This window comes from Numida meleagris, chromosome 11, assembly GCF_002078875.1.
Source record: "Numida meleagris isolate 19003 breed g44 Domestic line chromosome 11, NumMel1.0, whole genome shotgun sequence".
NCBI lineage: Eukaryota > Metazoa > Chordata > Aves > Galliformes > Numididae > Numida > Numida meleagris.
The window spans coordinates 11,679,565-11,705,472 of NC_034419.1; the positions used below are offsets into that span (position 1 = coordinate 11,679,565).

Sequence of the window (25,908 nt, forward strand, 5' to 3'; positions counted from 1 at the left end):
GGGAACCAATAGTCCTGTGTTGAACTCAGTGGCAGGTGAGAGTGTCTCTGTACGGTCAGGGAAACGATTCTTACATTGTTTAACAGTGTGTGGGGCGGTCAACCGTGGCTGTGTGTTTTTTCAGGTTTCTGTTAGGAATGTTGCCACAGAAGAATATTGTTAACTGGGAAGCGTTGGAAGTTAAGGATTCTGATATCTCTCTTCTTCTTGAATTTTACAGGATAGGAAAATATTTCTGCATTACTGAGGGAAGTCGGTGTACATATAGCCTGCTCAACATTAAACAGATAATCTCTAAAGATAGAGAAAACACATAACTGGAGGAAGTCTCAGATAATCTTGCTGGGTAGGCTCTAACGCTGTGCATTTTTTTCATCTTGGAGAAGTTAAGGCAGATTTTAAATAATTTCACTTTGTTTTCCTAGATCAGCTCTATGTACCATTGAGTTGCAAAGATAAGTCAAACAGACATTTTAAAAATGCTTCCATGGGTATTTTTAAATATAACAGCAAAATTGGTTTTTGTAAAGTATGTGGAAGAAATTTAAAGTTTGTTTAAATGACTAAACTAGTTGTATGTGTTGGGCGTAGGAAAGAGATCTGCACAAGTGATGTGGTTATCTTGTTTCTGCCTCTGACCTCATTAAATTTGTGTATCTTACTGAGTTTGCATGCTAAGAGTTAGAGAATGTGGCAGGTAAGTTACGTTTTTTTTTTTTCCCCATGTGTTTCGAGTGCAGATGGTAACAAAAGGAAGAAATAACTTAAAATCAGAGTAAGCTCTGGGCTCACTCTGTAAGCTGTGTGGCAAATGTCTCTGTGTAGCTGTAGGGATATCAGTGGTTCCCCATCCTGACATCATGGCACTCCATCAGTGGAGCCGGTGACACTAACTAGACTGCAGAAGAGGCTTCCATTGTCTTAGGGCACTTAAACATAAATCTGGAGGTGATTTTTTTATTCTCTGAACCTCTTAGAATTTTCGTCTCTGAGTCCTTGAATATGTGAGTAAGGATGTGGCGGTTAAGCACAGTGGAGCGTAAGGAATGTGTGGAAAGATAGTGATGATAGTGGAGGAAAAAAAAAAATGTCCTCTAGAAGTATTTGTGGGGCTGTGGCAGAGAGTTGACACATACAAAGCTTTCCTCAGAGCCTTTATGTTTGGTATAACTGCAGAGCTGAAAAGTCGATAGAAATGGGAGAAGATGCAAAGTGACAGCTTCAGAAATCAGGCCGAGGACGTTGCCAAGGATTCTCAGAAAGTGTCCTTGACCATGGTACTTGTAATAGGGAGTCTCTGGATGGTTGTCTTAAGGCTGTGAAATGAAAGCCACAGAAGTGTTCCTTCTGCTGTTGGAAAATTAACTGTGTCTTTGGGAAGCGTTCTGTTGTGAGAAACAAACCCGAGGGAAGCGAGGCGGCTCCTTCCCGTTGGCTAAGGCAAGGTGTTGCGCCAGTAACCTTCCATTTTGTCTGCTTGTTTTTTGTTGATTTATTTTAATTAACTACACAAGCAACACTGTATTTATTCTGGGAGCTCTTAGGCGTAACTAACAGTGGAACTAAAATATTATTGAGACGTCCAGGCATTGGACTCAGTGAGCCTTGGAGAGTCCCTTCCAACTCAGGATATTCTGTGATTGTAGGTTGGACAACACAGATGTTATAATTAATTGCAATTATTTTAGTGCAAGTTCCTTTTTTTCTTTCACATGTATCACTGTAACATTGGAGAAAATGTGTGCTTTTCAGCTGCTTCCTGAGCAAAAGATAACACAATAATGTGTATATATTGTAAACCAGTCACTTTTTGTGTGCTCTGTTGTCATGAAGGAAAATGGTGCGTACGAATCTGAATGAACAGGTCAAAAGATACTGATTAGTCCTGTGCTGAACTTCTCAAATAAAGGATTTGCTAGATATCAGCTTTAAAACATCAGTAGGATATCTGAGCAGAAGGGACCCAGAAGGAAGCACAGAAGTGCCTCTTTTATATCGTTGGATCTTGGAAGTGATGTTGAATGAGAGTTCAGTCCATCTTTGAAATCTTTATCTTTCTGATAGCCAACAGAAATGCCTAATGTTAATTCTAAGCAGTCTCAGATTACTTTCTACTCCTCTTATTCTTGGGCATCGTTTGCTTTCTTATTCTGATCTTGGGTGATGCATCCTGTGGAATTCCTGGGGAATTATGGTATTATATAAATTCTTCGTGGTTGTTCTAGCATCTACATCAGTCTATAAGTCAGGCTTAATATGCTATTTCCCCTCCAAAAAAAAAAAAAATCAAGGAAGTATATTGAATTACAGGTATTCAGAAGGACTGAACAGGGGCGATAGTGGCACTTCTTTAGAGTAGTGTTCAGCTTTCCAGATCTCATTCCTGTTGGTGGGTTATTGCAGGTGTTCCTATGAGATGCTGTCACCTGTAAAGTGAAATGGTTTTAGGTTTTTCACAATGCTTCCACCTCCTTCCTCTGTAATTGTTAGTTTACTGAACATAAAGCACAGTAGCATTGTCCTCACTCTGTGTTCTTTGTCCTCAACATTAAAAGAGCCTTCCTTTGCCGAACATCTTCTTACAGTATTATGGTCCTGTATGATGCAAATCAATTCCAAAGAATAGCTACTCTGTTGAAAATTCTAGAGAGTTAGGTGGACACTTTGATAATTACTGGCACTACATCTTTCCTCTCCCTCTTGAAATTTGACCAACTCGTGTTGGTCCAGTTGTTTTGTTTATAATCAGCTAGTCTCTAGAACTTTAAAGGGGTGGATGGAAGAAGGTTTGGATTATGATCTGTTAAGCCATTGAGTTTAGTATACAAATAAATACATGTTCTATCTTCATAATATGTTTAAAAAGTGTGTATGTGTAAGCAAGTCTAGCCATCTGAAGGTGTAGAAGAAACCTTACAGTTTTGTTTATTCTTTGGTCTCCATCGATAACATTAAATCAAATATAAAGCAAAGCATTGTAAATGAATTCCTGTTGACAGTGTTTCAAGAGAAATATATTTATGCATTAAATTTTCATATTTTTGTCAGGTCCTGGCAGCTTGGACTTATTGAACAGAAAATACCGAGTGAAAGACTACCATTGTGCAGCTGCTGCCCTTGGACTTGTCTTTGCTTTTGCAAAGCCAGTTCTAACTGACTTAAATCTGTAGGATTAAATAGAGCAACTACTGTTAGTGCTAATGGAACTGCACTCCCTCTGTTTATCTTGTTCACGCAGAGGAACTTTGAAGATAAACTAAGTATTAAAGAATACTGATTTCATTTTTCTTTAGTTACTTGGCCAAAAAATGCAAAGCTTTTATGGATTTTCTTCTTTTTGATTCTGTGTTTGCTTATTGCAGAAGACATGCTTTTTAGTGTTTGTTAAGATTGTACTTACTCTATTACAAGATTAGACTAGGACTTTTTTATCTAGGTGATGTAGTTCTAAGGAAGTCACCATCAGTATCTCAGGAGCCCCAAAGACAGGTTTCATCAGTAATCTTCAGTATAGATAGAAATTTAATTACAATGTAAATCTAGTATGTCTTTCTTAACTGAGAAAGTAAGAGAGCTGGAAGTATGAAGTAGAAGGATTCAGCTTGCTTGCTGAGAAATAGGGCTTGAAAGATGAGTTGGCTGTAATTTGCTGTCATGGCTGGATACTGCTAAATGTGTATTAATTTACATCCATAAGGAGGAACTTATACTTCAGTTTTAAAAGAGAAGTTCCTTGCAGTTTTGGCATCATATCTTTGTAGTGTTACATGTACAATTCTGACATCACCGCCATTATTCCTCTAGTGTCTCTTAGAAAGTTGTTAGAATCTATTGAGAAAGATATCCTCTTATTCTAGCTTCCTCTCAGTGACTTGATGTGCTGATACTGCTTTCCTTGAGCGATCTGTACATACTAAAATGTGAGGAATGTGAGGGTAAGCAATACTTTTTTTTTTCCTTGATATTTCCTGAAAGAACTCTTGATCCTAGTTATCACTGCGTAGAGGAGTTAAATTCTAGACTCAGTTTCTGCTCTGGTAGTATCCTCCTGTTACTTTGGGCAAATAGGAACTGCATTACTCTGTGTACTCGCCTCTAGAAAGATCATGAGTAAATATGAAGCAAGCGGATGACTAATCATTCTAAAGAATGGCTGGATTCTTAAAAGCTTCTGTTTCCTTGTTAAAAAAGTTTACTATAAGAAAAATTATATGAAACTTCTAAAATTTGATTCTTCAGTTGGTTCTAAAATTAGGCTAGGGAAATGTATTGCAGTACTAGATATCATACTTTATAGTAACTTGTTAACTGTGCTATTTTTTTCTCATTTAAAAAAGTTATACTAGAGTGGTGAGACAATGCTGTCAGTGTTGCGGAGTCCTATCTTCCCCTCCTACTGACAGAACTTTAGATTCTACCCTTCTACCTAAAATAGTACTGTGGAGATTGTGGGGAAGAGGAGAAGACAACAGAGAACAAGCTTACTTCAAATTATTCACAAATCAGCCATTAAAAGACAGTATTTAACAAAGAGCAGTTACTCATTATTCAAATCAAGACTGGAACCATAGCCAAGATGATCCGTGAATGTTTCTCACTGGCTTTAGTAACCTGTTCAAATTCATGAATGACTAATCATTTTTTTGTGGAAAAAGGAGGAGACAATAGCAAATAGAACTCCGGCAAGCTTATTTGTTCCTCATTTAGTTCCTTGTTGCATCTCTGACGTTTCTTTGGATTCCTCTTGTAGCTTGCCTTGCATACGCTGCTGCACTTGCATCCTTGTGACCCGTGGCTGGCTCTGTGTTGCTGCCTCGTGGCTTGTAACAATTGCATGGTGTTTTTCATGCTCCACAAGGTTCTTTGAACCATATAGGTTTAGGTTTCATTGCTTTTCTGAATTGCAGTTCCATGTTAAATGCATCTGCACTCTGCATCTAGTGCACTCTGGTGCTGGGCAGACTTCTGGTGTATTTATGCATCTCTGTAATATGAAACAAAGTAAATCACAACAAATTTGGCTAAAAAAGAAAGCAATGGAGAATTTGAGGAATCCGAGTGTGGATGAAAGTCCAATGTATAAAAGACTCTTGCACTGAAGTGCTAATTCTTATGCTTGTGAGATGTTTTTAATGCATTTTTTTCTTTTTAAAGACCTGAAAAAGATCTTTGAAGAAGAAACTCCAGAAATCAATTGTGCAGCCAGTCAGCTACTTTGGGCTCACGTCTATTTTGTTTGTGAGGTTGTAAAAATTTTGGTGATCGTGTTCTCTGCATGCTTCAACAGACAGAATACTTGGAGGAGATGTAGAAAAAAGCCTGTCTTACAGTTCTCATGCTTCTGGGATTTAGTCTGTATTTGATAAATACACAGCAGTTGTCATATGATGCAGCCCAGCATTCTGTTAGTAGCGGTTTTACTCCACGCTTTTCCATACTGGGGCATTTCTTTCCGATGTTGAGATTGCAGGCAGTGGGTAGTGGGAATTCTGCTCTGAATGTAGACTTAGAAATTCCCTCCAGGAGGGAAGGCAGCTCTGGAAACAGCTTGGCTTGATGGCATGTGGGAGGGACCGCAGGTATCCAGTCTGTAGCACTGCTTTTAAGATAACCATATATAAATCTTTATTTTTGTTTCAATTTGCTAAAAAAAAATTTCAAGCTACTGTTGCTTATATTTCCTGTGAACTTCCTGAGGGTGGCTTGAAGAACAGCTTTACCTCTCTGATGTGGTGCAGAGCCTGCAGGAGCTCAACTTCCAAGGCATGATGGCAGCTGTAGTTCTGAGGTCGTGCTGCAGAGCCCGGAGCCCAGCGCTCCGTTCTGGGCGCTGCTGGAGTGCGAGCCAAGGCGCTGGATGAGCAGGGGCCATTCCAGCACAGCTGGGCAAGTTGACTCAAAAATTCTTCCTGAACTGTTTTGTAAAGAAGGATTGGGATTTCAAGTCGGAGGTCAAAAGGTAGTTTTGGTAAAATGATGTTCTTCCATTGGTAACCTTCTGTACTGTGAGTCCAAGTGGTACGCAGTGAAGGATTGCAAATGTTCTGGTACCGTTTCTCTTGCAGAATGTTCTCAAAACACATGTGGAGTTTGTGTGGAGAGGTGAGCGGTCTGTTTTTCTGGTTGTCGATTGTAAAACTTCTCTGAAGTCTTTTCCTATGGATTTTTGGGTAAATTGTAGTGCTGAGATAATTGCTCACGGTGATTGAATATTAACGGTGTTATTAAGCAGGATGTTACCGTGGCCCTTCATTTCCATTTTGGCTCTTCCTCCCTTGGGGTAGCATATTGTTTTCTGCTTCCTTTCGAGAAAACTGTATTCCAAAGAAGAGATTCTTCGGAAAAGAAAAACAAACATTTGGTGGTGGTGGCTTTTTTGGTTTTTGTTCTTCTCCCTTTTGGGGCTCTGGTGAACACTGCCATTTCTGTGGCAGCACTCGCTAATCCTGCTCACTGAGGAAGAACTGCTCCTGCGAGGACCTGCTGTAGCATAAGGATCTGGGCAGTCTCAGGTTGTCACGGGTGTGGAGAGCGTCTCTGTGTGAAGGGTGTCCCATGGAAAACTCTGGAATGAGAATCCAAAGCTGATGGAGTTGCTTTTTTTTTTTTTTGAATGGAATGGTCCTGAAACTGTTTTTCATCATTTAATGTTGTCAGTGTATCTGATTAAAATTCATAAGTACTTGTAGAACTGAAAGACTTCTCAGTGATAAGTTATGAAGATAGCTCATTAACATAAATTAACATTCACTGTTCTTTGGGGGAGGGTGGGGGAAGATTCCACAAGTATTCTTGTTTTAAAATACTGCTACTTAATGGTACTAAGAGTGATAATATTACTTTAAATACTCCCGTCTCTCAAGCATATAGAAATTAAACATCACCAGCTGTAATTCTACGATTTCAGTTCTAATCCTCGAGTTTGTATGACTATGATAAACAGATATATCTGTATGGACTTCGCTTTTTCTTGTGCCGTGTGTGAGCATCTCATATCCTTGCGAAGCCATTTTAATTTCTCGCAGCTGAAGTTATTTGATTATTAAGTGTTGTGTCATGTACCTTTGCATAGCTTTTACACGGAGATAAATTATTAAGTGTTCATAGCTCAAAGATCTGCAACGTGCGGGATTTGTTTTGAAGCAGTCTGTGACAGGGATTGTGGGGAGCTTTGTGCTAGAGGTTCTGCTGCTAAAAACGAGTTCATCTGGGAACTGAGCCACGTGGTCCTTGCCACCTGCTGCGGCACGCTTTGGTCCGGGACTTCTTTCTTGTTAGTGGCAAACTTGTGATGGGGTAAATGCTAAATCGTGCCCTTGTGCAGGCACTAGAAATGTTCTTAAGCATAAAAGAGGATTTTTCCTGGGCTGGGAAGAACACGATGATTTTTACTATTTTTTTTTTTTTTTTACTTTTTTAAATATCTATTACTTTTTTAGGAAACAGGACAAAGCTGTCCATCTTCACCCTTCCTCTTCTCTTCAGTCATCTTCCTGTGAACACACACATGGTGCAGTTACTGGATGTGTCCTTTGTTGTTGGCTTTTTTCTTAAAATTTGGTTTTAATCTGAGACTGTTTATCAGAATAGTTCCTTATGTGGAGATTATTCTTTTTACAGCTATGCTGTGTTTTAAGTAAGCTTTGTTCACTTTTAATGTGATATCCTTAGAAACATGAGTCTGAAAGAAGAAAGGTACAAAATGCATTATTCTGAGGCATGTTACAGAAGTTACTTCTGCTCATCGTTTTGTATATCACGACTAGAACATTGTCAGCTAGAAAATTTTAGCGGTGGTTACGTTTGCAGGATGGAGTCCAAAATCCTAGAGAACGGTGGCTTGGGGAAGAGTCTACAGGCTGTCACAGATGGTCAGTAGATGCCTTTTCTGACATTGGCTAGGAGGGCAGATAGATATATTGAAGTTTGTCCAAATGTGGATGATCATTAACCTCTTTAAAGAAGATTTTATTTATTATGCTGCCTCTCAGCATTGCTGGTAGCGGAGATGCTCCAGTCTCTCATTGAGGCCCTTTGTTGGACTGTCTCCAGTCCTTGTGTGTCCTCACGTCTTGTGCTGCTGAGTCCTGTACTCCTCCAGGAGTGCTCTTACCAGGGCTGGGCAGAGAGGAACCATCACTCCCCTCAAGCTGCTGACAGTACTTTGCCTAATGCAGTGATACCATTAAGTTAGCATTTTTGTGCCTAGCGTATACAAGTCTTCTTATGCCCTGATTTAAAAGTGGATGTGTGAGATTAAGCTCTGAATCAGCCTGAAGTGACGCTTGATGCTGGTGTTTCTAACTGAAATTCCTCTTGCTTTTTTATATACATCAAATCAGATGACAGTGCAATTAATTCCAGCTTTGTCTTATGTAAAAACATGCTATATTTATCACTGAAATCAGTAATGGCAATAGGAATTGGTAATGAAATTAGAAATGACCCAACCAAAGAGTCATGGGCTTTTACAAGCCTCCTTTTTTTAGCTATAGGATGCTGTTCTTAAATCCTACTACCTATGTAGCTATAATTACACAATCCTGAGCTCTGGTTGACCTGACAAGTATAGCTGTGTAACAGCCGTGCTAGGCATATAAAACACTATGCCCTATCTCTGTTGCTGATTGTTTCTGCTTTGCTTCAGATCTTCCCTTCTACCGTATTTTTCTTTGAGTTACTCTGTTCTGTAGTCTTTGTTTTTAACAGTTGCTTCTTAATATCTCTCACATGATACAGTACCTGACTTTGAGCGTGACTCCAGTCTGACTTATCTGAAACTGTAAATAGCAAAGAGGGAAAAGGAAAAGCTTTCTAAGCTGCGTCTCATCTATGACTGCCCACGTTAATTCTTCTTTTCTGTTCAAGTGCAAACATGAGCAGACCAGTCGTGTCGCTGAAGAAATGCTAAGCCTAACGTTTTTCTCCATTGCACTGAAACAGTTTTGAAGTGCTGATGCAGTCATTGGTTGTTGTCTGGCTGGATGTGTTCTCAGGTCTGGGACCGCGACTCGGGGACAACTGTTGCATGATTGTGATTGTTGCACTTCTACCGTAGTGTGTTCTGAAATGGTGGTGAATGTGCCAGGTGTGGCAGAGTGTGAGTATGGGCTTGAGACTGGCTGTGTAAGTATGCCCTGAGCACAAATAAGTGCCCTTCTGCTGGTGTAGGTCACGTATTTGTGTTGGAAGCTGTGCAGTAGTTAAGCAGTATCCGTTAAGCCAATTAGGCTGCCAGAGAAGGGCATTAGAGTTGGAGCAGTGGGATCACAATGATTTCCTGTTTTTGTGTTCCTGTATTTTATAACTGTTTTTGTGGTGACATATCTATATCTTAATAAGTGATGATCTTGAGATTTTCTTAGTATCATAATAAACATTTTTTGACAAATCTATGACAAAGACAATGTAAGAGAAATTCCCGTTGAAATGTGTATTGCATAAAAAGCAAGTGTTGCTGTTTTTCATGTTCCAATTTCCCATATACTGACTGGTAAGGTCGGTTTGCCACCATATCAACTAATTACTGATATTGGACAGGTGTGTGTCTGTATATGTAGATCTTTATCTATAGATGGCTGATTGCCACCCCATTTGTTAGAAACTTTAACAGAAGCGTACAAGCTGCAAACATGTAGATGATAGTGAAAATGGGATTTTATATCATCATGGCTTGGCAAGGATTTGAAGCAAGTGAAGTTGCTATTAACTTCCTGTTGGAAAGGTAATTATATTGTTCATTCCAGAATAATTTGTCTGACATTCTAAGAAGGTGTCTTAAATCACAAAGCATAGTTGTTAATTGCATTTTTATTTCGATGCTCTTACACGCTTAGCAGCGCGAGAATTTTAGATTGTGTAAGTGCTTCAGCTTGACTACACAAGTGGAGTTGAACTGAAGTTCAATTTTCTTTGTCCTATATGTACAAATTAGATTTGCTTAATTACCGCTCATAATAAAAGGCTTGAAGAACTTGTATCAGTTTGTTGGCTCTTTGAAACTTGACTGAATATAAAAGGCATTTTGCTTGTAGGTAGTTTAAGGCGCTAGTAAACTATGCTAGGTATGGGTGGCATTGTAAAACTACGTCACAGTAGACAATATTTGATTTTTCAAGATACCTTTTTATGCCCTGCTACCACATTATTTAAAGACGCTATCAGTCTCAGTAGGACTTTATTATAAGGCTGCCAAGCGGCTGCCAAGTGCAGATATCTAACATTTACATTCAGCGTTGTGTGATGGTAGCTGTGACATGATTCCAATTAAAAGCTTGGTCTGCACACTGCAGATGTCTTCTGAATATTAATGTGTGCTACAGACAGAGCAGATGGAATCTCTTTTAAAATAAAATGCAGTGAATGTAAAATTAAGGCTGGGTTTCTAGTGAAAACAGAGGCAATCAAACACCCCCTCCCATTTTCATTGGTAAATCACAAAGATATGTGTATCATCATCATCTTTCTTTGCATATAAGAGGAAATGAACCCTTCTTTATTCATGCAAATAAAAATACAGCATTATGTCTAACTGAAGTTGTCTTAAATGCTAAATGTACCTAGAAAAGTATTAGGGATGGATGCAGCATTTGCTCAATCTTAAAATATGCCAATGTCTGAAAGACAAATCCGAGGCGGTGGATAATAGTTGAAATGTAGAATGTTATTTTGAGGAGTTTTGTTGACAGAGGCTGTGTGGAAGTTTCTGTGTGTATTTAATTGGGATTTGAAGATGTCAGGTGAGGTGTATTAGGGAAGATTAATCTTGAATGGGAGGGATGGTGTGTAACCTGGAACAAGAGTGCCAAGAACATCATCAGCATTGTAATGTGTTGCAAAACCTAAGTTGGCTTTCAGGAAACAGCAATCCAGCTGTGAAAGTGTGTGCGTTCATTATTTACTACTATTCTGTGATGGACCTTGAAATGTGAAGTAAAATTTTGGTAGCAGGAACATATTAAAAGTCTGGGAAATAGCAGCCTAAGGTGTGGTTTTTGCAACAGAGAGCAGAAGGGTTTCTGTGTGAGTGGGAGCTACAGCTTGCTTCCTTTCGGCGATGTTTCATCCTCCCAGGCAGAACACAGAGCACGAGGAGGGAGCGGTGGCTGTGCAGAGGGAGGAGAGAAAAGGCAGAGCTGGGGCTGAGGGCTGTGTGAGTTCTGTGCCTTAACTTGCTGGTGGTACTAATGTAGTTGTGACAGGCCTGTCTCTTGCTCTTCTCAAATTTAATTTTAAAATAGCTTTTACCTGAGGCTGCGTAAGCACTAAAGCCCATAGCAGTGGTAGCGTTTTCCACTTCAGCTGTACTACTTTAATGCAGATTTTTCCCCAGGCATGGATTTGCGCTGTGTTTGGCTGTAGCAGTTATTGCCTGGCTGGTGTTTCCTGCAGCCACCGGCCTGGCTTTATGAGGAGGCTTCCAGCCTCAGCGGGGTGTCCTTGCTGCAGCAGCGCGTGCCCACCTTGGCCGTGGTGCTCTGAAGTGGAGAGGCCTTCAGTGCATCCTTGCTGTCGTTACAGTTTTCATGCTCATGTAACGTGTTCAGGAGAGTGGTGGAACTTTTAATTAGGTTTCCGAAAGTGCAAGAACAAGTGATGACGGCTGAGTTTGGCATTATTCACATTGTGTTCACCTGTGCATAGTGCACATCTGGATTCTGTGGGAAGATTTATGAATGAAGCGCAGTTGGAAACAGTCAAACTGGAGCCCCTGGCTAGGCATAGCTAAATGACACTTCTGGGTCTCATTAGATATTACTCCAGGATTTTCAAGCGTGGTCAGTGAAACTCGGCTTTCCAAGCAAGCCAAAAGAAGTTTAATTGTTGTCAATTTATGACATTTAGCAGTGACTGCACCTCATAGCAAATCAAAGGATAAAGATCTGATGAAAAGTCTCTAGAGTTTGATGCTTTAAAAGATGTGAAGATGAGAATTCGAGTCGTCTCTAATTATCTTGGAAATCAAAGCCATAGTATTTTTTTAATGTAAAAATCTGTTGAAATATGAAAGTGCTTTAGAACTGTGTTTGCTAGTCAAATGCTCCTTTAAACAGCACTTCTGAACTTTCTACCAGAAATTGTAGGCAGAGTTTGTCTTCATTACATTTCTAAGATGTTAAATAGCTGGAGTTGTTACCTAACTTTTCTACCATTTCTGATGGGTGAGATCTGTTACGCAGAGAGGTGAGGCCTAAAGCAGGGCTGGTGGGGTAACAGGGAAGAGCTCAGGGAGCTGGGAAGGGAAGGGAAGGCACGGCCCTTCCTCTGCCATGGCTCCCAGGCACTGCGGTCACTGCCCGAGTTTCTTACTGAGAGGGAAAAGTGGCGAGGTACCCAGGCTAAGAAGATCCAGCATCTTTTCTTGTCTGGGGCATGTCTTTCAAGGAGGCTGGCAGTTACTTCTCATTGCTATGTTTGTGTTACTCTGTAGTCTCAATTCATCTTTAACCCTTACTACTTTTTCATTGACAAAGAATCCTTATACAGCTTGCCTCCAAAGTGTGTTCAATTCTTTTACTTCTTATCATAGATTTAGCACTTGCTTTATAAGCCTAGCTGCATTCTGCCTCTTAGTTTTTTCTTAATGCTATTAATATGGCTCCTTTTGTTTTCATATTTCTGGAATGCTTTTCTCTTTATGTGGGCTTTAGCAGCAAGATGAAGCTTCCCCTTTTCACTTAGCAGTAACCTCAGACTGTCTTACTGTGCCTGGCCTTGCTGTGCCTTCCAGGATCTGGTGTCTTCTGGCAGTACTTGGGAGATGTGGTGTTCCTGCTGGTGTCTCCTGGTTCTCTGCAGCATCCTTCTTTTTCTGGGCAGCATGGAACTTTTTCTTTATCATCTTTGATTAAAAAAAACAGCCTCTTGTTTCACACCCTGACAGTTCTGTTGCACTACTGGCCTACTGTTATACTTCTAATCACTAGGAAATGCGTTCTTTCTCCTGAGATTGTGCCTTAGCACTGGGAATTTGTCTGACCTCTTTTCTGTAAAGCAAATGCACGCATCACTGCGATCTGTTTGGTCTTTGTAATATAGATCACACTCATAAACATCAACTCCAGAAAAAACGAAGTGTGGTGTTTGGCTGCATGTCTGACACACGTCAGCAGGAAATAGGAGAAGGGTGTGTGGGTCACACCATGGCAATGTCAGATAATACGGAGTGCTGCTCGATCGCCATTCGTTCTCCTGTACTTAAGCTTCAGTTAGGCTGTGTTAACTCCTGAATTGTGAGCGCAGAGCTCACTGCATAGCTGTGGTCTTTCTTGGTATTGAATTAACATCTGCCGATAAACATAACCAAAATTGTACCATGCACTGTGGTGCATTCAGTCATGAACTGAGAATGCTGAAATAGTGGTATATTTTTTTCTAAAATGTCTTTGATAGAAAAAGACAGAAACCTTTTAGTAGCGGTTCTTAACTAAGATGTTATAGCCAGACATTTCCCCAGCTTTCTTCAGAGTCGAGGTTTATGGCTTTCCTGAATGTATCAGCTATTTAAAGTCTGTCCGTTCCAGAGTGCATCATTTTTCTTTCTTAAATAAAACAGCCAACCCGGAATAGCAGAGCAGCTTCAATAACTTCGTGAAACATCTTTTTTTAACTGACATAGCTGCCTTGCTTGTTGATTCAGCTTTTCCCTTTAGAGGCAGTCAATAAATACTTCCTTTTAAGATGAGCCTTCCAGGCAGTGTTTTTCCATTTTTGTGTCAGTAATTTTTAAATCTAAACAAAAGAAATTAAATTGGAGACCATGATATGGTGCTACTTTGGTTTTATGTTTTATTATCTCTTGCTGAGTTCTATTTTTAAACACCAGGACTGAAAAAGAATTGATGCCTATGTTTTATTGTAATAGAGAGGAAAACTGTTTAATATTAATGTAATTTCATTATTATTTTGCAACTTAATACACGTAAAAGCATCTTACAGAAAGGCCGAGTGGATGTGTGTGTGGATACTTTGTTTTTTTTATTAGTACTAATCCCAAAGAACTGCCTTGTATTACTTAGTTGTTGAAAGACTTGTTTAGATTAGCATTTATTAAAGTCTGATGGTGAAAGCCTTGATTCTGTTATAGCATTCTGATTTAATTACTAGATATCCTGAAATGTTGATGCTCCAATCTCTGATTTTTCTCACAGCAGTGGTGGTTCACATTCATGTAAGCCCATTAACATCTTGGTGTGTAGGAAAAGTCTGACAGCTGTAGTCTAGCACTTCCTTATCGTAACTTGATACAGCATTCCATAGAGACAGTCACGCCTCAGATTTATGCTTCGCTCTGCTTCTGGTATTTAAGCTTTAAGAGTTTCTAGTGTCAGCTCGCATGTTGCTTGGATGATCTGCAGTGATTTGTTAAGGAAGAACAGTTTGTGTTCAGTTTTTCTTTGTTTGCACAGAATGATTTTGCCCTTTATTTGATGGGACAGTGCTCTGGAAGTGGCTGATGTTTTGCTGATGCTTGTGTTATGTGCCTGTGCTATTGGAACTCGGGGAACTCTTCTACCGAATATGAGCAACCCCTTGTGAACTTTGCTCCATCTTTCATGAGGAAACTTTCAAAAAATAGTTGAGTTGGTTAGGCTGCTGCCTGGAAGATCTATGTTGAAGGAAATCAATTTTCTGTATGCACAAGAACTTCACTTAATCTGCCTCTATAAATTAGAACCACTATCAGAAGCCATCAGTATGCATTTTTCCTCAGTTGTAATTGGAGAAGCATTCACAGATCCTAATAAAGAGGGAGGTCCTTTTGGAATAGGAGTGAAGTTTTCTTTTAAGGTGTCTAATACAGAGTGGTAACCTCTCGTACTGAGTGCGTGCCTGGAATGCCAGTTCTTCCTTTGTCCCTGATTTTTTTTCCTGTGACCCTGACCAGGTCTTTGAGTTTTATTTATCCTTTCTGTAGGAATGTAATGTTCTTAGTGCATGGAGGAAGAGGATAGCAGTATTTGGGAGAATGGCCGTTGTCATTTGTCTGTACTTGTCAAGTTTTAGTGCTTTCTGTAATGTCACAGTTTGTAAATAGTGCAGAGAAATGTCTTACACTATTACCACGGTCATGCAACTTTTAAGAAGCTTGCTGCTGTTCTTTGCCAGTCACTTTTCAGAGCACCAACAAGGGTGGGATCCCACACGTTATAGGAAAAGAATCGTCTTATGTCTGATTTGTAAAGCTGGAGAACAATTTTGTTGTCAATTGTTTTTCTGAATACTATAATTGTTGCTTTGGTTTTTAGAGCAAGGCTAAAACCAGGTAATATCTGTGTACTTTTTCACATCTGGGGCTGAGTGTTCGCACCTGCCTCTAGCAGTGGTCACAGCTCTTGTAGCTCAGGCGTGGCTAACCAGGCTTTGCTGTCAGATGATTGAAAGGAAAGCTCAGCACCGAGCAAACTAAAGAATGTTAGAGAACTACCTTTTTTTTTTCACTTTCCAGAAATATTTAAAAACAGAAGTCAAAACCAAACCCTAAGAAACTGCTGCAGGCCAATGGTTGCAGCACTATTGAATACCAGTCTATGTCTGAGGCTTTATATCCCTAGTTTTTAATTGAGAGATGGAGCCACTAAGAAGCAGTAGTATAGCTGTGTGGCAGCAGGGCTTTTTGCTGTTGATATAAATCATGTTTGTGGCTTTGACATACAGAATGTATAGTATTGATTTATTAATGCAAATGATTCATATCAATGTACTGAATCAATGGAGTGGTACACCTTGCAGGAAGAAAAATTGCGCAGTCTTTTATTAGCAAATGTGTCTGCTGCTGATTTTTCAGAATTGGCTGATTGAAGGTAGCTGGCCAATTTCAAATGCATTTGAAACTGAGTGACTTCATAGCATTATTTCTCCCTTGTGTGTGTACATATATGATGTTTCTAAATGTGAATGAACACTCACTACTTATGTTTTCCTTAGTAAAAGGAGAAGGAGAATGTGAGTCGGGGTTAGTGAAACCAGTGTAAAGTTGATAAATAAGTATTTGATTTAAGCTAGACTGGTTCTAGAAACTAAAACTATAAATAAAAAGAATCCTACAGCCAGAAACTTGGAATTTTTTCCATCGGTGAAACTGCCCTGGAGTGTTCCTGTGCCGTGCTTAATTAAGTCCACAGCTCAGGTCAGTCTGAGAAACATGTACGTGTTCAGCAGAGGTTTCTGACTTCTCTTACAAGGGCTGGGTAGTGTTGCTGGCTGAAGTCAGTTCTGGCAGAAGCGTGGGACACGAACGCGCAGCTTGGTGCCTTTCTGCTGTTGATGTCACTCGCCATCGCTTGCCAGGGAGGAAATGGGGCTGTCCTGGTTTCTTCTGGTACAACGGTTTAATTTGCCGCAGCTTTTGCTGTGTTTCCCCAATTAGCGTGTCTTGGCTGCCACAACACAAGCAGAAATGAGCCCTGTGCCAAAGACAGGAGATGTGCAGTGATTCTGTGATGATGAGCTTTAATGTTGCTGCATGAGCTCCAGGCTTAGAGAGAGTTTATAATATAGTCCTCCCCCAGCAGCATCTTTTTATTGCTGTAATTTCTTCAGTTAACGTGTAACTGACCTGAGACACAGCCCACTGGTGTGCTGTTGGACATGGTAAATGTGGATTCAAAAAAGATGAATTGTTTCTTTTCTCAAAGTAGCTCTGTTTGTGCAGACAGACTTTACTGAGGGTTAGTGTGCTGGATTCTGTGTTAGTGTGCAGGAGGATGCGTGCTCTGCGGGCTGCCTTGGTATCAGAGGTTACAGCTAGCAACCTATGAACATGCTTTAATGTTACGAGTACTGATTTCAATTGACATCCTTTTATGTTTACTGTAGGAACTATTTCCATATCGGCTGAGCTCACTGTGATGTGTCAGTCCCTGCTGCCCTATTTAATTCACTGGCATCTGCCCGCAGCCTAATATTGCTGCAGTGGGCCCCTGTGAGCTGTTCTCTCTGCACCCCTCGATGCCAGGCTGCTCCCTGGCAGAGCACGAGTGCTCCGTGGGAGCGGCTGTGCTGTCTGTGCAACGCTGGAAATAGTCACAGGGATAAGAGCTTTTCCCTGGTAAGCCAGAATAAAAGAAAAGCTGATCTTGGGTAGTAGGAAATGTCACGTTTGAGCTCTGTAGCATAGGAGGAGCCATCGTCTGACAACGTATAAAAGTGATCCTGAAAGTTTATACGTGTTTAAACTGTCTCTGGTGTGAGGAAAAGCAAACTATCGATTTAATCTTAAGTGCTTTGTGGAGGCAGAATAATAGTGCTCTCTTTACTGTCCTTAAAAGGTTATGGTTTTTTGCTCATTTTCAACACGGTGGAATACTTGGTGCTGTGTTGATGGCACTAGTCCCTGCTATGAGAGAAAATAACCAGTATTCTGAAAGAAGCTGTAGTCTTTGGAAAGTGGGTTTTTTTCTGTGGAACCCGAAGCATGTCAGAGCTTTCTGTAACTGTTATTCTGTTCAGCAGTGTTAAAATGCTCTTAGACATGAGTAATAAATGTGTGGTCAAAAGGTGGAAAAGAAAGATACTTGTGAACTATTGCTTGAATCGGTCTGCGCTAGCAAGAAACCTTGTTCAAGTCAGACTGATTTAGAGCATTGATTTAAATAGTGATTTAACCAGTAATCAGGAAACTCGTATGTTATCACACCTGAAGAAAACTGGATTCTGTTTCTCAGGTGATGTAGTTTGGTTCTGTTTTTGCTAGTCAGTAGGGATAATTGTATCTTTAAATGCTTCTATAAGCTTAGGCCTCAAGAGATGTTATTCGTGTTCTTAAGTTTTGCATTGCTACAATAAAATGTCACGGTGCATTTTAAGTTGGGTTAGTCATTACCTGTGACAAACTGAATTTGAATGGGGATAAATGGGGAATGGGGAATTGGGGTTAAAAGTATTCACATCAGGAGGTGAGACTAATTAATCATTTAATTGGAACTATTATGACGTGGATGAGCGGTTTTTACCATAAATATATGAAATTTTGTTTTGAGATTAGTATTTCTCTTGTATCTTAGAATCATAGAATGGGTTGGGTTGGAAGAGAACTTAAAAATCATCTAGTTCCATCTGTGGTAGCCTTCTGGAAGATATTTTAACTAAATACGTACTTGTTGGCAAGTAGGTGGACGCAAGCTTTATATTAAAGCATTTTTATTTGTTTTTGAGAAAGATTTGCATGGGATTTCCGTAGTAAAAATGTACTATAATTTTTCACGGTGATGACTTTGAATTCTTAACAATAAATAGCATTTGTAATTTTGTTTTGTTTATTTTGCAGCTCCAGTCATTAACCGATACAACAGAAGAGTATCAGGTATGATTTCCTATTAAGAATTTTGTGTTTCTGATCAAGTTTTGAAATTTTTATTTGACTAAAGGAATTATATTTGAAATGACCTTCTTTCTCTTCATTGCTGTTTTATTTATCGTGCTGCATGTGGTATTTTTATTTTACATAAAATATCTTCAACGTATATGTAGTAGTTACAGATTCTCTTTTAGATTACTTTATTTGAAATTTGGATTGATTAAGCCTGGTCAGCTATGATTAGCTGCCTGAAGATAACCAAATGACCATGGTTACCTGGGGGTATTCATGCAAATTCCAAGGATGTACAAAACTGTGGAAGACTTTTTTTGTTCCTCTTGCTCCAAACTGGAAACAGCTGTGGAAATAGAGAGAAAGAGTTGTGCTTGTGGTTCTTTGCATTTTGATGCATGTAGCAGAGCTTTAAAACCAGCCTGCATTGATTTTTCAAACTGCAGAGAAGCTTCAGTAAGGAAAAAACTTTGCTAATTAGTGAATTTTCCTTCAAGTGTTTAGTTATTAAAGATCTAAACCGGGAGTTCTTGGGTGCTTGACTCCACTGGCAAATGCTGCTTTAATTTTTGTAAATATTTAGTTGTTGTTCTTTAAGACTTACTCAAAATACAAGTTCTCTAACACAGGGGTGGGATTTGGTCGGGAGGTTTATTTGTGCTTGTTTTGGAAACGTTGAGCAGATGAGTTTACTCACTTCTGGCTTATATAGTACTTCAATAAAATACTTCTGGAACATCACAGTTGATAAAAACTGTTTGAGGAAAGGTAAGCTATTTGTAAGGTCAAGCTAACCTTTTACATTTAAAAATTATCTTGACTGTATTTTTCTCCAAAAGAGCAGTGAACTTTATTTCTCTCTAACTTTTAAAAATAAATAATTAACCAAAAGTGATGATACCGCTTTCATATCCCACGTGTGATAATAACTCAGTCTCACGTACCGTAGTTTCTTTCTCACCCTGTAGTGCTGAGACCATGCAGATTGATTGATGGAGATAGTTCTGCTTACTTGCACTCCTTGGTTCTGCTACTGTTGCTGGTTATTTATCTCTTAGGCCAATGTGGAGGGAGAGGGAGTGGTGGCTTCCTTGGCGTTGAACTCTTCCAAGTGGTTTGGCAGCCAAAAGGGCTCTGCAGGGAATCCCAGTTGCTTCTTGACCAGAGAAGCACGGCTGTGTGTGCTGGTCAGAGCAGGTGGCCTTGGCTGGGGTAGTGAGAAACGCCGTAGGCTGTGCAGGAGGGTTATCCTGGGAGAAAGGGACTTATCTAATCATGTTGGGTGCAATTCATAGAAATGCAGAGTGGTAAAGCAGTGCTTTTTTGCAGAAAAACTGCCTTTTCCAGGAAGTGCTAGGAGGTAGAAAGAAATGAGAGCTCAGTGTTCCCCTAGAGCTAATATAGTGAATTTGTTACTTGTGTAGTGTGTTAGGCCACATAACATTGAGGTTCCATGGCAGGCATACAAACTGCAAGCATTGTGTCTGTCAGTACTGATTTGTATGCAAGCTAGTGACTGACTTGATTAAAATAATCCTCTATTCAGAAAATAATAATCAATGCCTTTGTAGAAATAAGAAACAAAACAAAAGCCACAAAAACAACAAAACAACCGTCACCTCCATCCCCAATTTTAAAATCTCTTAACTATGGGCTGCAAAAGTCATTGGTGCTTTCAGTGGTAATTACCCGGTATAACACTCACCTTGCTGCTGCTGTAAGTGAATTCGCCACGTCTGAGCCTTTTGCTGGTATGAGTAACTCATGTTACACTACTTGCATGCTGACTCAAGTCAGCTCAGGCTTGGTTTGGACAGCGTGAGAACTGTACCAATTCCTGCCTGCCCCAAGAGCTGGATTGTGTTGAAATTCATTCTTGCACGATTACATTTCTTGATCTTTTCCCAAACGTAGGGGCTCCTGACAAACTTTTTTATGTTAGTGAGATCCCTGTCTGTAGTGAAAGAGACCGCAGAGAATGCCAGTGTGTACCCTTGGTTAGTGACCGCAGGCTGGGCGGGGAAGTGGGAGACACCAGTGGCCTCTCCTTTCACAAGGGGGAACTGAAGGGTAGAGAGAGCATTGCAATTAGTCCTGCTGTAGCAACTGATATGTAAAATTGAGGAGAATATGCTACTGACAGTAAATGAATGAAAGTTAACTGTGTTTTTGGAATAAAGAGTGTCACGCCCACTTCAGTCTCAGTTGGACTTAGTTTCTCCTCCTCTTTTAGTTTTAGCATCTTTCAAAAAAGTAAACTTTTTTGCTAGATTTCTCTATTGCCATTTCTAGACACCTCTGATTCATTTCAGAAAACACCCACTCTCCAGCAGACTTGCTGACTTCCTCACAGGATTAAAAAAAAAAATCTGACAAAATGGCACCCATACTATAGACCTGTGACAGAAGATTTTCATCTGTTTCCTCTGATTTCATTTTATCCAAGTGACCTGGTGTAGTTTGTCTCCCTTGCATATGCATGTACTCCCTCCTCAATCTACTTCCAGTCTGTGTGGGATTGGAATGAGATTGTAGCTTTCACATTTGAGAACTATGTAAGTAGAATAATTAAATTATATAATCTAGGGAATCTAGTTCTTTTCCTGATCATTTTATGCCAACAAAACAACGTGACTGTCAGGATCTGTAACAGTTTTCTTGTTAATATAAAATGTAATTGAATGGACAAGTGTTGTTTTGGCTAGTCCCTTCAGTAGGGGCTGCAGAGACTCAAGGAAGTGGGGAGGATCAAATTTGCTGTCTGTGGAATTGTGTGCTAAGCCCTCTCTGAAGATACAATTGCTGTATAAATGTTTATATTTAGAAAGGGTAAATGTGTTTAAAAGCTACTGGATCCTGTTTTGCTGGGTATGGCCACTAAAAAATCTGAGATCTGTGGTACCAAGTTAGGAAATTCGTTTTTACTTGAATTATTAAAAAAAAAAAATAATTAATCTGCAGTGTTTTTTCCTAAGGAGGAGTGCATGCTTTTAAAGTTCCAAATGATTCCTCCGGAACAGCAATGACAATTTCATTTGTGCCCTTCTAATAAGTGTCGTATCTAAGCGCCTTACTGTTTCAAGCTCCTCCAAGCTCAGGAGTGTTATTTCCTGATGTGCAGTGTCTGAAGGCAGTAGGAGGCTTTGCATGAGTGTGAACAAGGAGCAGGCTTCCCATGGAGATTGTGGAGTCCCAGTCCTTGGTGATAATTGGAAGCCATTTGGGCCCAGTACTGAACAGCCTTCTCTAGTGGACCCTACTTTGAGTAGCGAGATTGGACTGGACCATCTTTGCTCTTCCGAGACTCTGTGGAACAGGAGAGGGTTATGTTTTCTTAGGTTACACTAGTTTTTCAATATTCAAAAAAAAAATGTTGTTGGCAAAACTCTTGGAGAAAATTCATCATATTTGATGCGAAGGGGAAGTTTTGAACTGGGTTGTTGCTGTTTCACAGAATTAGATTGAAGGGGACCTCTGGAGGTCAGCTGGCCCAACAAGCCTGTGCTTGAGCAAGGACTCCGGGAACGGGCTGCCCAGGGCCATGTCCAGGTGGCTTCTGAGGATCTCCGAGCAGATGTTGTTTCTTGGTGCTGTGCCCAGGCTCCCTTCATCTTCCTGCTCTTATCTGTGTGCTTGCTGCCTTTTTAAAGAGAGAAATAAGTTGAGAAACACTGAGCATGGGAACAGTCTGCACTAAGCAGAGAAGGCTGTTCAGTCCTCATTAGCATGTTCTTAGCCTCATTGAGGGAGGAAAGTTACCTCCTTCTGCTCCTTGGTCAGCCCAAAAACCTGCAGTTCTCAGTTTGTGCTGTTTGTAGAATTGCTCTACCACAGTTCCAGCTCAAAAGTTTTCTAATTTCAAATACATTTTGTGATTCAAGCCTGCATTTGGTGTTCTTGAAGCATATTTAAATTCCTTTTTGGTGTGTTTTTTTGTTGGTACTTCTGTGGGATTTACTAGAAACTGAAATTTGCCCCTTTCTCATTGAAACATCCTTTTTGAATTACATGGAAATATTTCATTGTGGGCTGGGATTTTAACAGAAGGGCACACTTAGCAGCATTGGACATTTCTTGAGCAAAGCGCAGGTCATGTTACCATCTCAAGGTCACAGCTTGTCACCGTGTGATTGCAAAGCATTTTGAGTTTGCAACTCGGCCCACTCCAGCTGCTTTCATGAATAAAGAAATGATGAAGCAGAATTATAGTTCTGCTTTTAATCACTGCGAAGTCTTTTTTTTTTTTCAGCTTCATCTTACTACTTCTTATGAGCAGTCAGGGCACGTTTTAGCAAGTGTGGAGAGAATGAGTGTGAGTGTATGTGTACGTACATTACTGTTTTTCTCATATCCCTGTCCAGAGATAGCTAAGGTTCCCAGCAATAACACTGTACATCATAAAATACGAGACAATGTTTCTTTTACATTAAGACCAACAGAGGCACTCGAATCTAGGAATTTCACCAGGCAGTGTTGATTTTTCAAATGGAAGGAAATGGATTTTAGCTAAGTGCTTAGTAACGAATAAAGATTTTCTGTGTGTTGAACGCATGGAATTACTGCACTTTGCGATAGAAATTACCTACATTAATTCTTATGTAAATGCTTTTATCAGTATTATAATTGTATATGCAGCTGTCATTCGGTATTAGTCATTAATATTCAAAGAATCTGGCAGTGACCTTAGGATTGTCCTGTATCCCCAGCAGATATTGTGTTTGGAATGAGTATTTCTGAAATTTCTCTTGTTTCTTTCTAGCAACGTGAGACAATGTTAGACATCTTTCATCATCATGTAACATTTTAACACGGTGTTTTTACAGGGTGTAGGTATAGAATATTATGTGTCAGTCATGTGTACATTGATGCCCTGTGACAGTTTCTGGCTTTTGTTCCTCACAAGGTGAACTTTCATAGGAGACCTGTGTGTTAGCTGATGCTCCAAACTCATTATTTCTTCTCCAGTTTGATACTGGGGACTCTTCCTTCAATTCTCCATTTTTTTCAGTCTGCTACCAAAGATGAGCAGTCATCTCATGCAGGAGGTATGTTGTTGAAGTCTGACATCTCTCTGGGCTTTGCAGTGAGATACAGCATTTTCTTCACAGCCTAGCAAGTTGAGATGTCAGGATATGATAATATTATGCATAGTAACATGTTTTGAGTAACTTTTTAAAGGATAAAATGACAGCTCTAAAAAATCATTTTCTAAGAAAGCTTTTATATTAATTATTGCCATACATCATGTTAGTGTTCAGTTAAAATAAAACAAAGCAGTTTAGGGATCCTGTTTAAAAAAAATACAGAAGAAAACCCAGAAAACCAACAGCAATCAACCAGAATGTCTAAATAATGGCAATGAAGCAAGAAAACAGAAGAAACATCTTTTTTATTATTTTTTTTATTTCATGTATTTTCTCTTGTGGGATCCTATCTCCTACTTCAGTGATAAAATCTCACCACCTCATGTCATCAAGGGAGGCCAAGAGCATGGCTAACTTCCTCTTTGCTTTCTGCTTCCTAGACTGCTCGTTATCAGAGGATGCTTTGAAATTCACGTTCTGGTTCGAATTCCTGTACTGATTTTTCACCGTATTATAAAAACGATGGCATAATGATTTCTGCTGAAAGGTTTTGAGGCAGATGATGAATTTTCCAACTCAGAAGTCTTTCAGTTCAATTTTTTACAAATGGCATAAACAGCTTTCCTTTTTTGACAGCCTGATGCCTGTTTCATGGCTTTTTTGCTAGCCCTAATGGTTGCAAAACTGGTATCATAACTAGAGTGAAAATAATTCATTTTGAAAAATGTTGATATGAGCAAAAGCCAAGTGTGTGGGATGACAGATGAAAGTGGTGATAAATTGTGTGGGTGCTCTCATGTAGGAAAGCGCTTGAATCATTAGACGTTCAGCATTTAAAAAAAAGCCTGTTTTCTGTTTGCAATATTGGGACTTGTTTAAAAATTCTTGGCATGTAATTGGCATTCAGTGAGTAATGAAAAGCTTATTTTTGGAAATTAGCAGTCGTGACTTCACAATTGCTTGGATCTTGCACTGCTGTGAATAATTTTGTTTGTGGTTTTCTGGATACTCCTTTGTGTCATTAAAAAATACCACACCTAATGAGCATCCATATTTAAGGTTTAAGTGCAGTATCTGATTGCACCTGATCTGACCCAGTCTCCTCAATGCAGGTGTAAGTGAGTAAGTAGTGCTTACAGCAGAGTGGATTTCATTCAATTTTTCTTTTTGTTAAATCTTTCTAAATAACTGTTCATTCTTAGAATGTTGCATGATGATTATAGTTGGTCCATCTGAAGCCATCTATTTTAACCCACATTAGTCCTTTTTATTAATCCAGAGCCATAACTCTGCACATTTAATAAGCAGACTAATTAATCAACCAAAGATTAATTTTTCAAAAGTATTCAGATGGCAAAAGGTGCGGATGATTAATGCTGTTACATGAAATATCATTAAACACATACGTAAATCCTATTCTATGCCTTTCTTTGAAAGGTTACTTGAATGCTGGTCTATGTACTGAAATACAGGAGTACTTTTGAAAATCTCAGCCTTCAGCTGAATTCTGTAAGACATCGTTATCGCTGTTCTGATGGGTTGTGATGGAGATGAATGCTCCATCTCGCATGGCGATTCTAGACAGAGGTTGCTTTTCTCTTTTTTTTGTGTGAACATGACCTGTGATTTATCGTTTGAATTAAAGCCCTAATTAAAATATTGCCACATAGTCTTGTTGTGCGCAGCAAACTGAAGGCAGACACGCTGGAGGAAATGTCAAAATGTGTGTCACATAAAGGCTAAAAAGGAAGTTTTATTTTAAGTGCAAAACATGCTGCTGTGATGTGTATATTTGGAGCGACCTCAGGAGTTAAATGCAATTTGCATGCTTCTTGTTAATAAATAACACTGTGTCTGACTGAAATATGAAAGGGTGTTCTCTGTGTTTTCAGAAGCTTCTGTCATTTTTAAATCCGGGAGACCTCGGTGAGACCAAACATGCTCAAAATAATGCAAAGCTTCAGAGATCAGCATGCTAAAACTACAGGGAATTACTGGGACGTGCTTGAAGCCAGTCCCAGTATGGAATTTCTGTGACTGCTTTTGTGGTGGTTTCATTTAAAGAGGAACTTGACTGTGGGAGATGGTTTAAGCATAGGTATTTGGCTGCCTGAAGCACTTAGCTAATTCAGATCAGTGTATCTGCGTGTATGTTTCCCATACTTCTGGATTTTGGTAGAGGATGGAATAAAGTCTTAAATCCACTAACTGTGATGGAAAAAGACTGCTTATAAATGAAGTGCACAACTTCTAACTGCTGAAGTTCTGCCTCCCTTTAGCCTTCTGCCAGATTAGCCCAACTGTGGATTTCCTGTGAGTGAAACCCATTTGTTCTGTGAGCCACGAATGTTGGGAGCTGGTTCATCCTGAAGGGAATTGCATCACGTCGCACAGTTGTGCGTTCCCAATTACTAGCAATCACCAGAGCTGCTCCATGGTGACAGAAGTGAAGGCAGCTGCTGTTTCAGTATGTTTTGGTGTGGGTTTTTTTGGTTTGTTTTCCCCTGGGTGGAT

The 25,908-nt window shown here is 39.7% G+C and overlaps 1 protein-coding gene across 1 annotated transcript in view; it reads left to right on the forward strand.

Moving 5' to 3' along the window:
- Positions 1 to 25,908, forward strand: part of PRKAR2A (protein kinase cAMP-dependent type II regulatory subunit alpha) — a 51,895-nt gene that overhangs the window by 1,356 nt on the left and 24,631 nt on the right. Inside the window, exon 2 of the mRNA XM_021409576.1 lies at positions 18,269 to 18,304. Coding sequence (XP_021265251.1) covers positions 18,269 to 18,304 — 36 coding nt within the window. The remainder of the gene's footprint in view (positions 1 to 18,268; positions 18,305 to 25,908) is intronic.